This window comes from Furipterus horrens, unplaced genomic scaffold (assembly GCF_987537825.1).
Source record: "Furipterus horrens unplaced genomic scaffold, mFurHor1.1.pri manual_scaffold_7, whole genome shotgun sequence".
Lineage (NCBI taxonomy): Eukaryota > Metazoa > Chordata > Mammalia > Chiroptera > Furipteridae > Furipterus > Furipterus horrens.
Genome location: NW_028327177.1, coordinates 113,780,977 through 113,793,372, shown reverse-complemented (window position 1 = coordinate 113,793,372; position 12,396 = coordinate 113,780,977). Strand labels below are relative to the sequence as shown.

Here is a 12,396-nt window from a genome sequence, read left to right as displayed (position 1 = left end):
AAATCCATGTCATACATCATGCATCCATACAATATCAGATTACAAAGCCACTAAAGAAAATGAGTTAAATCTATAAATAGAGAAATGGAAAGATGCCAAGATATAGTATTAGGTAGAGGGAAAATACTGTTTAACATGTGTGTAATAAAAGCCCCTTTTTGTTTAAAAAGAAAAAATGAGCCTTGAAGTATAGCAAACTATAAACAATGATTACTTCTGGATATAGATCTACAAAGTCTTCAAAGTTCTTAAAACAATTTGTAATATTTGAATTTTCCCAATAACCATTATTGCTTTATAAGCAGAAATAAAAATCTACATTAAAGTGGTCAAATTTAACCAACTTGTAAAAATACAGGACAGACACCACTTTACGATACTTAAAAAAACTCTACAACAAGTAGCAAAATTATTTTTATTTCCCAAATAAAATCCTACTCAAAAGCCTATATATAAAGCTGATTGGAGGAAGTGGTCTCTACACTCAGCCCCCTGCTCTTTGACCTATGAGAAAACTTATGTTCACAGAGCCCAGACCGTCAGAGGAAAGTGAAGAATTCAGCAACAAGTAAACCAGGCAAGAGGCTCCTTCCGGTTGAAGGAGCTTAGGCCACAGCACACATGGGTGCCTGAGTCAGCTGCACCGTACTCCATAAACGGGAGAACTACATCCATTGCACCAAACCATCTACAATGCTATCTCACCAATTCCCCCACCCCACTCCCATCACTTCACCATAACAGCACCGTCATTAGCAGGTCCAAGTGTCTCCTCTTCAAGCTAGACCTTCATCCCTGTTTGAAAACCCAGAAAGGGTGTTAAGTGTTCTGTCATAAGCTAGGCACGTAAATGATGGCTATCTTCATTTTAACAGATGTGAGAAAGTCTAGAGGAATAGGCTAAAAATTTTAAATACAAATATGAAAAGACCCAGTACTGCTACAGCTCTCCACCCACAGACCTTTTGGTGCAGATGGCAGCCCACCCTTCAGATACAGCCCTTGCCTCAGTCTCAGGGCCTGGGTGGTCCTGACCTAGCATCTCTGGTTGACCACTCCCTTACCTTGGACTTTGCATGCCAAGTGAAGTGCAGGAAATTTGTCTCACTGGGTACTAACAGGTTAAAGGATAGAGCGTAGTGACTAATAAGGTCATTTCTCACGTAATAAAGTTCCGCATCAAGACCTAGGAAAAAAAAAAAACAGAAAAAAAGAATTAAACTCCTGAAATACAATATTCCCTCACTGACCGCGGGTATTACATTCTAGACACCCCAACCCCACCCCGCGATAGGTGAAAATCCACAAAGTAGGAACCTTACATTTATTTTAGTATTTATATATATTTTAAGGCTTTATAAACCCTTCCCACACACTTATAAACCATTCCCAGTCCCTTATTAACCTTTTCCACACTTTTATAAACACTACTTATGTTCTTAAACATATTCTACACTTTTAAACCTATGTAACTTTAACAACATACGTATACAGTACCACAAAATCCTGCGATACAGCAAAAAATCCGCAATATTAAATATAATATTTTTAAAAATCCCGTGATACAGTGAGGCCGCGATAAGTGAACCGTGATATAGAGGGACTACTGTACTCTCGAAATCATTAACCATCAGAATTTCAAGTACAAATAATAGGGTGAAAATAAAATTTATGTACAAATGCACATCACAAATGTCTCCCATTGTGCTGTGTTACAAATCAGGAAGGACACCAAGTCTCATCAACACCAACAAAGGTGAAGAAACTGAGGTTCAAAATAATTAAACGATTATCTGGTTAAACATGCGATGCTGGAACCAGATCTCTGGTAGCCTCCCTGTCTTCTGAGGACCAATGTGACACTCTTCCTTTTGGACACTGTGCTTCTCAGAGTAACCTACAAACAAAAGCCCCTTCTCCCCCAAAAACTGATGTGGATTTAGAGAGAGATACTCAAATGGAAGGAAAAAAGGCACTTGCTGCAAACACTACTGTGAGCCAAGGCCTCAAGCCGCCAACCAGAGGTGACCTCCGCTTGCGGCCTGCTCCTCAGCAGGACGCCCTGGCCGCTCTGACAGCATTTTACCACAGCACACTCACACCAGCTGCTGCACAAACACACGTCCTCTTCCCTGCCTGGACTACAAGGGGCAGCACACCATGTCTCTCCTCGTGTTCTCACATGGTTTTCTGCACAAAGCACATGCTCAGTCAATACTTGTTAAACAAGTTAGTACTGCAGACAAAGCAGAAATAATTGGGCGCCTGAAAAATACTGAAGTAACTCTCAAATTCCACTCCAACTTTGTCATACCCCTTCTGCCTACAGGTATTTAATATATTTTTTAAATTAATTCAGTTTTTTTAAAACAAAAATTTTAAAGGTGAAATTTAATCACTAACTTGAGTAGAAAATCAGTAATTACTGTGAAGAAATACAAAGTAACCCAAAAATCAATTAAAAAGAAAATAAAAGAATATACTTGTGTCCATGATGGAGCTTGAGCCCCGCTTACTGTTTACAAAAAGGAGGTGAGAGGGTATCAACAAGAATTTGAGAGAGGTAAAGAATCAGAGACTTTCTCCATGAGAATCCAAAAGAACTGAAAGACTGAAAGTAGGGAGTAACTTCCCCTCCGCTGATTTACTGTTGTTTAAAGTTGTGTTCAGGTGTCCCTCTAATAAGGCATGGCATACATATTCCACACCCTGGAGGGGGAAAAGGTACAGAGGAGACCCATTAGCAGTATGCAGAGCAGTCAAGATGGGGATCTCACACCTACTAAGAATGCAGATATAGAAACAAATAACAGCTACAGGCACTTCTGTAAAATCAGTTGTCTAATTTCTGAACTGCATCTAATATAATCATCAACTCGGAAGTAAGATTTGAGGCTTCCAGGGGGACGAGTTGCTGCACTGGCTGGGTAGCACTGCTTCATTTATCCTATAGAGGGTACTGAATGCAATGGGAAAAGAGTAGATATCCTCTGGCAAAAGGCTCTCCCTGCTGGCAGAACAGGAAGTGCTAGCAAACATCTGGAGGGAGGACCAGTGGTGCTGGAGAAAGTGGGGAAAGGAGAAGAAAGAAGGTAGTAAGATGGAAGAAAGGAGAAAAAAGCAACAAGAAAACTGCAGACAAAGAAAAAATCAGCAATTACAGTAACTGTAATTAGCATAAATTTTCTTGTTTTTAAAAAGTCCTGTTTACGAAGAACACACCTAGAATAAAATTTTAAAATACATGCCAGATGGAAGGAAGGAAGGAAGGAAGGAAGGAAAGAAGGAAGGAAAGAAGGAATGAGGAAAGAAAGGTAGATTGAGGCACTATTAACATGAGACAAACTAGAACTCAAGGTAAAAGATTTTACATTAATAAATCCATTAATTAATATCAAATTTATTAACAAGACAATTTTGTTATTACTAAAAACATAAGAAGATATAGTAGTGCGACTAACAAAAATTTCAATTACAGAAAGCAAAACCGATAGGAAAAAAAGCAAGGAAAAAAAACAAATCCACAATAAGAGTTGGAAACCAGCATGCTCTAAGAATACAAAAGAGCAAAACAGATGAAAATTTAGTGTGAATATATTATTTGAACAATAGGACATGAAACAAGGGGCAGTTAAATATGATTAAAAACAATGAATTCTAAATAGAAATAATACAGACTACTTCTCTGATCAAATACCATAATAATGAAATTAAGATATAAAGCCAAAAGATGATTATTGAAAAGATTAATGAAATAGTTATACCCTCTGCAAGACTGATTAAGAAAAAATCACAAATTACCAATATTAGGAATGAAGAGGGAACATCACTATAAATCCTACAGATGTCAAAAAGATAAGATTATGAACTTTATGACAATCAATTCAGTAACATATAAAATAGAATAATCCTTGAAAAACAAAATTTACCAGAACTGACAAAGAATTAAAAATCCAAATAATTAAAAACCTTTCCTCAAAGCTCCAGGTCCAGATGAATCCTATCAAACATTTAGGAATCTTACATAAACTCTTTCAGAAAATTGTTGAAGAAAATACTTCCTAACTAATTTTATTAAGTCAGTATCACACTGATATTAAAACCTATTTAAAATATTGTAAGAAAATTATAGACAGACATCCCTCATGAACATAGGCACATTCTCCATAAAACATCAGCAAACTGAATCCAACAATATACAAAAAGGATAAAACATCATATTCAATATATTAATGAAAAAAAACAAACAACAGATGCAGGAAAGTCATTTGGTGAAATTCACAGTCTATTAATAGTAAAAACTGTTAGCAAATTAGGAAAAGACAAACTTTCTCAGTCTGGTAAAGAACATCTACTAAAACTCTACAGCTAACATCATAATCCATGGTGAATTACTAAATTCTTATTTCTAAGATCAGAAGAAGCAAGACAAGATGTCCACTTCTATCACTTCTATTCAACTTTGTATTGGAGGGCCTAGCCAATGTATTAAGGCAAAAAGCACAGAGGTTGGAAAGGATGAACTAAAACTCATTACTCAGAGATGATAGGATTATGTGTGTAGAAACCACTATGGAATCTACTAAAATACTATTAAAACCAATTCTGAATTTAGTAGTTTCAGAAACAAGGTCACTATTTTTCTTTAAAAAAACTGTATTTCCATATACTTGTAACAATTGCAAAATAAAATTTACAAATCAATACCATAACATCAAAAAGTAACTAAAAATATGTAAGTCCTCTAAACTGAAAAGTACAAAACGTGGCTAAGAAAAATTAAAGAGGATCTAAGTAAGTGGAGAGGTACCATTCTCTTAGATAAGGCTCAATATTAAGATATTAAGTCTCTCAAACTGATCTAGAGATTTAAAATAATCCTAATCAAAATCCCAACAGATTTTTTTTTGAAGAAACAAATTATTTCTAAAATGAAATTAAAATACCAAAACAATCTTGAAAAATAAAAGACAATGTTGGAAGACGCACATTAAATGATTTCACAACATAATGAAGAGCTGTAGTCATCAGAACAGGGCAGTACTGGTGTAAGGAGAGACATATCAATGAACAGAATCCAAAAATAAACCCGCAAATACAGAGCGTAAGAAATTTCAATAAAGACATCAAGACAGTTCAATTCAAGTTACATATCACACAAAAACTAATTTGAGATTGATTTATAGACCTAAATGTAAAAGTTAAAACTATAAAGCTTCCAGAAGAAAATGTAGGTGACTATCTTCACAATCTAGGGTAAGCAAAGATCTCTTTGACTGGTCACACAATATGAACCAAAAGAGAAAAAAAAATGATGAATTGGGTGGCATCAATATTAAAAACATCTGCTCCTCAAAAGGCATTGTGAAGAAAATAAAATTCAAGTTCCAAACTAGGAGAAAATATTCACAACACATCTACCTTTTAAAAAAGGACTTCTTTCTCGAATACATAAAGTTCTACAAAAATAAGACAACCCAATTAAATAAAATGGGCAGAAGATGTGAATGTACTTTTTGTAAGGGAAGATATATAAATGAACAACATGTATATGAAAAGGTACTAACCATCATTAGTCATCAGAGAAATACTAATTAAAACCACAGTGAGATATAATTACCACCCACAAGAATGACTAAATGTTGACAAGGATGTAGAGCAACTGCAATTCTCATACATTGCTGTGGGAGTGTAGAAAATGTTCAACTACTTTAGAAAATGGGCAGTTTTTTAATAATGTTAAACATACAACTACTCTATGATCCAGTAATTCCACCCTTAGGTAGTTATCCAAAAGAAATGAAAACATATGTCCACAAAAAAAATTGTACATGAATGTCGACAGCACTTTTATTCAGAATAGCCAAAACTGGAAATGATATAAATGTCCATAATGTGATGAATAACCATTGTGGTATATTTGTACAATGGAATACTATTCAGCAATGAAAATTAACTGTTAAGACTTTGTAACAAAAGGTATGAATCTCAAAGACTGTGTGCGTGAAAAAAAAACTATACACAAGAGTACATACCATATAATTCTATTTATATAAAATTCTAGAACAGGCAAAACTAATTTATGCTGATAGAAATCAGATGAGGTTGCCTGGGAAGGGGGTAGGAGGGAGACCCATGAATGGATTGCAAGGGGACACCAGGGAACTCTGGGGTGATGGAAATGTTCTATTTCTAGTTGGGGTAGTGTATGCATTTTCCAAAAGTCAACCAAGTATACATTTTATATCTGCTCATTTCATTATATGTAAAGTTTACCTAAAATTTTTAAAAGAGGGAAAAAGAGAGCCAACAAGTTTTTACCTCTTTGTTCTAATCTTAAAAAGCTTGCAAACCACAGAATGTTACTAGCACTAATAAAAAGAAGTTTTAGGAAAACACTAATTAACCTTAAGTAATCAACAACTTCCGAATTTAAACTTCAAACATCTTTCACAGGGAAATGAAGAACTCTGGTCCTAATAAATAACAGTTGTAATGTTATTACTGGTAATAATAACAACAATGTGTAAACATTTAAATTTTCCAGACACAGTTCGAAGTATCAAGGACATCTCATGGTACCACATATTTAATTCCCTTAAATAACTATGTTAAAAAGAACTGTAAGTAGAAAAGATATAAAGGACAAAAAGGCAAACATATCCTCAAGCCATTCACGCGGTCATTTAATAATTTGTGGCTGAAGTCCTACTTAAAATTATCTAAATTCTTACATCTCATGAGACTGAAGAAAACAGCCAATACCCTTTCCAACATCCTGAGGACATCTGTTCTCCCCAAACTGCTTAAGGTCCCTCCTGTTCTATCAACTCAAACTCTGGATACAAACCACGGTTCCTAACTAGTAAACACTGTCTTGGAACACACATAAGCAACTTCACAACATTCTCACTGATGGCTGGGCAAAGACTGGAGTCTGTAACTTTCTGAACTTTCTAAAACCTGGCCTTCAGCTTTTGCTGGTGTGCTTACCACCTGGTCATCCATCCATGACCCCTTCTCTTTCACGGCCCTTCTGTACACTATCATCCCCTAATGCCATTGTGATTTTCACTACCTCTTCAATTTTCTTGAAGAATAGCTGGTCCTGTGGAGCCCACAAGACCCATTCTTCCACCCTCAGTGGCACTGCCCTGGTTCCATTTAGGCATATGCCATCAAACTATGCCACCTTCTGTACTCCCCGGTATCTTAGCTGCTTCATTCACTGAGTATTCTGGAACCAGTTTATAAGGTTTCTACACATCCTTCTCCTGTGACTTCTTATGGCAAACTCTCAATATCCTTGAAACCAACCCATTCTCAACTTGTCCTTCAATGGTCCTTTTATACTTCAACAACTTTCATCCAAACCAAAGCAGTCCATTTCTATGGACGGTAGCAATATGTCAATTACTCTACCTCCAAACGCTTTAGCTCCTTCCCTTTATTGTTACAATAGCTGTTCTTTAGGCTCCTATCTCCAGCATCCAAAATCCTCTTGTTTCTCCCATTCTACCAATCATTTATTTACTTCTTACTGACTTCAATCCCAATTACTTCAATTACTTATCAATACCTTCAACTTTTCCCACCTGCCTACGCGAGACACACATACCCTATCATGAAAACACCCAATCTTGAACTGACTTGACTCCCTTACTCCCTGTCTTCTCCAATGTCGTAACTGAATGCTGCATAATCCTGGATGAAGCTATATCCGCAAATGAGAGTCACTACAAAACCATAACTTCCATCCTTAACAAATTAATATTCATAAGCTACTGACAGTTTGGAGCCTGTGACCCACCAAAATAAATTTAAAATTTGAAATTCCTACCCTAGATTGAAATATTGAAATTGTAATGCAATCACTAAACAGAGTTGCTATTTGCTGTGTACAGATTTTGAAAACATTTGAAGGAGACACTCTATTAACTAAGGTACTTAGTGCCTAGTTGGAAAGGGTTTGAATTTTTTCAAAGAAACCATGACAGTGAAATTCAAAGTTTTGCGTATCAACTTAAAAATACAGTCTGTTCTGTCATAGGACAGGTTCCTGTAACACCAATCAGCTTACCAGCGGTTAGTAAATGAAATATGTAACAATGCCAGTCGGCAGCCGTCCGTCTCGAGAGACGATGGATGGTGTAGCTTCTTAAGAGTCTATCTGCATCGCCGAGAATGGCTGTGCAGTCCGACTCGGGAGTGACACGGTATCTGTCTCCTCCCGTGTTGAATCGACATCTTGCGATGACGCTGGAGTGTCCTCTCCAGTGAAGCTGAAGCTACAGAGCCTGGGCAGGGTGATATGGAGGGTCTGCTGTTGCCCATGCAGCAGACCCCCCCTCTTTTCGCAGCTGAGGGATCCAAGGGAAAGACAGAGTCAATACAGCTTGGCTTCAGGTGCGCCGCAGGAGTTGCCGGTGTTGACTACAACGTCAAACCGCCTTAGGGACTCCGGCTCCGGATTTTCTGTCGGGGTTTACTCCCTTAGCCTTTCCCCTGAAGAGGTATGCCGCAAGGCAGCGGAGGTTTTTTTGGAATCAGAGTTTTCCTTCTCTGATGTGCCCTGACTGGAAGATCGAACCAGCGACACTTAGCTCGCAGGCCGACGCTCAATCCACTGAGCCAAACCAGCCAGGTGGAAACAATGCCAGTATAACCTAGAAATTGTGTCGGTTCCCCAGGCAAAGGCAACCAGAAAGCAGGTCAAAATTTGTAACTTTCAGTAGGAAAGGAAAAGACCCTTACTCAGCTCAGCTACTACCAGACAGGAGCCCTCTCAGCTCTATTTTAAGAAGACTAAAAGTGAGCACCTGAGCCCAGAGCTGCCTAGAGGAGCACTGCCAGCCTCTGCGTGGGTCCTGGGTCTCAGCAAGCTGTCCTTCCTCTTGTGCCACCTCTATGGCAGTCACACTGACTTAGAAAGCTACTTTCATCTGCACTACTCAAGACCATGCAAGCCAGAAACTTTCATCCTATTATGTTTTAATATCTTTAACTCTCCTCTGAAGCAGCCTCAGCCACTGTAAGTGGTTTGACTGGGCTGTCCAAGTTATCTCATAAGGTACCAATTATGCTTTTGTTAGTACTTGGTTTGAAAATTGCAGAGGTCTTGAGTGGTTTGTCCTTAACCTTATTTTTCCCATAAGGCCTGTTATTTTTAGTGAATAGGCAATCTTAAAAAGTTTTTTTAGAGGAATGTATTTGATGTTATAACAGAAACACTTATAGTCTTTAAATATAATACTAAATGTTAAGCAGGAAATCAAATAAAGATACAAATTTTTGTGTAAAAAGATATTAATCAAAGTATTGGCTTGGACAAAAAGTTTTAGTGTTTTTCTGTACAGATGGCTCTAGTAGCGCTTAGTTGTCTTTAACTTCATTCGAAACAATTTTGTTAGATTGTATTGTGACAGCTGTCATATCAGCGTGCCTTTTTAAAAAACTTACCAAAATTGGTGAATTTTTGCACAGCCATTTTAGTATTGAAGATGGAAGAAAATATGCAATGTTTTTGATGTATTATGCTTTATTATTTTAAGAAAAGTAAAAACACAACTGAAACACACACACAAAAAGACTTGTGCAGTGTATGGAGAAGATGCTGTAACTGATCAAACATGTGAAAAGTGGTCTGTGAAGTATCTTGGTACTACTGACATTTTTGCCAAATAATTATTTGCTGTGGGATTGTCTTATGCATTGGAAAATGTTTAGCAGCACCCCTGGCTTCTACCCACTAAAGCCAATAGCAGGAGATAGCCGATATACTGAAAATATCTAAATCAATAGTTATTGGTGAAAATGAAAAATGTCCCTTTTATTTTATGGTAGAAAATGTAATGGCCTTTTTTGCCAACCCAATAACTAAAATTGAAGAAAAGAAAGAATATAAATGACTGGCAATAAGAGCACTGATTTTTCAGTTCCGCTTTCTTTAGAAGAGGTGGTACCCCAAGCCACTATATCCCTGCAATCTAATCCCTGTTCAGGTGTTTGACATACTGAGCTTCTGCTTTGAAGACAGGTTTTAAAGACCAAAAAACACTGAAAAAGACTAGGAAGCCATGAACAGGGCTGTGACAAATACATTTTAATGAACTGGGTTTTGGTTAAAATGTAACATTAAATAAAAACAGGAAAGTTACAAACTATCCGTCGGTAGCCGTCCGTCTCGAGAGACGATGGTGTAGCTTCTTAAGAGTCTATCTGCACCGCCGAGAATGGCTGTGCAGTCCGACTCGGGAGTGACACGGTATCTGTCTCCTTCCGTGTTGAATCGACATCTTGCGATGACGCTGGAGTGTCCTCTCCAGTGAAGCTGAAGCTACAGAGCCTGGGCAGGGTGATATGGAGGGTCTGCTGTTGCCCATGCAGCAGACCCCCCCTCTCTTCGCAGCTGAAGGATCCAAGGGAAAGACAGAGTCAATACAGCTTGGCTTCAGGTGCGCCGCAGGAGTTGCCGGTGTTGACTACAACGTCAAACCGCCTTAGGGACTCCGGCTCCGGATTTTCTGTCGGGGTTTACTCCCTTAGCCTTTCCCCTGAAGAGGTATGCCGCAAGGCAGCGGAGGTTTTTTGGAATCAGAGTTTCCAAACTATATACAAACTATATAAAGCAAATTTTGAGTAATGTCTGGCACCTAGAACAGTTCTTACATATAATAGGTAAAATTAAATGTCCCGCAAATTAAAGTTAAAAGTATATCTGCATGTGTGTGCTCCATTTTTCCAAAAGGAAAGGAAACATCAAAAATATTGACAGTGGTTGATTATGAATGGTGTATTACAGGGTTTTTTTTTTTTTTTAATCGCATGCTTTTTTTTCCTTCTCTTAAATTTTCTATGAAAACTAAGTTATCTGAAAAAGATTTTCAAAAATATTTAAAGACATGCACATATAGCTACAGCAATTCATTGAACAAAAATCCAATTAGTGCCCAAAAGAATACATAAAGACCAGTGGGAGCTAGAGGGAAAGGCCTCAAACAACAAAACTCATTAAAAAATCACATTGATAAAGGTAACATCTTTGATATATCAAGATTAACACTAGTAATGACAAATTACTAATGACTAAAAAACTTTCCTCCAACTTTCCCTTAAAATACCCAAATATACTAAAAGGTAAAATTTGGCAAAGCGCTATAAACTGAAAAGAGAAGATCAAAGCTCAGAAAGAATTTCCACCTGCAACATTGACAAGAAGACTGAAATGAGACAAAAATTCTTGGACCACCCTTGCTCACTATCTGAATAGAATAACATGGGAAAGAGAGCAAAATAAATGGAAAGACATCCCATCTTCATGGACTGGAAGCTTTACGATTGCAAACATGGCAACACTACCCAAAGAGGTCTATCAGTACAATCCCCATCAAAATTCTAACCATCTTCCTTGGCAGGAATGGAAAAGCAGATTCTCAAATTAATATGGAATTGCAAGTGGCCCCCAAGAACCGACTATCCTGAAAAAGAACACAGTTGAAGGATTCACACTCCCCTATTTCAAAACTCACCACAAGGCCACAAAAACCACAACAGTGTGGTACTGACATAACTACAGACATGTAGACCAAGTCCAGAAATAAACCTATATATTTCTAGCCCATTAATTTTTGGCAGTGGTGCCATTTAATGGGGAAAGAAAACTCTCTTCAACAAATGGTGCTGAGAGAAGTAGATATCCACAGACGAAATAATAAAATTAGACTGCTACCTTACACCATAAATAAAAAGTAATCAAAGTATTGATATGTCAACAACCTAAATATAAGATCTTAAATGAAAAAAATTCTTAGAAAACAGGGTTTCATGACCTTGTTGGAAATAGATTTTCAGATATGACATTAAAAGTAAAACCAATAGAAGTAAATTAATTGGACTTAATAAAAATTAAAAGCTTCTGTGCATCAAAAGACATTATCAAGAAGGTGAGGACAGCCTACAGAATGGAGAAAAATGTTTGCAAATTTTGTATCTGATAAAGGCCCAGTATCCATGATGCATAAAGAACTATTACAACTCAACAACAGAAAGACAACACGATTAAAGAATGGGCAAGGGATCTGAATAGATATTTCTCCAAAGAAGATACACAGATGGCCCATTCCTCGGTATATACACAAAACTGAAAATATGTACTCAACCAAGTACATTTATACACATGTTCACGGCAGCATTCTCATAAGATAAAAATATGGAACTAGCCCTAATGTCCATGATAGATGAATGAATAAACAAATTGTGGTACATACAGAGAATAAAATATTATTCAGCCATAGAAAGAAATGAAGTACTGATACACACTACAATGTGGACGAATCTCGAAAACATTGTGCTAAATAAAACCTAGCCTTGTCCAGCTAGCTCAGTTAGTTAGAGCAT

At 37.2% G+C, this 12,396-nt stretch overlaps 1 protein-coding gene across 2 annotated transcripts in view; it reads right to left on the bottom strand.

Moving 5' to 3' along the window:
* The window catches only part of RYK (receptor like tyrosine kinase), an 86,119-nt gene that overhangs the window by 56,904 nt on the left and 16,819 nt on the right, over window positions 1-12,396 (bottom strand). For both annotated transcript variants that reach the window (XM_090284318.1, XM_090284319.1), the window contains exon 2: window positions 1,065-1,186. In XM_090284318.1, coding sequence (XP_090140444.1) covers window positions 1,065-1,186 — 122 coding nt within the window. The remainder of the gene's footprint in view (window positions 1-1,064; window positions 1,187-12,396) is intronic.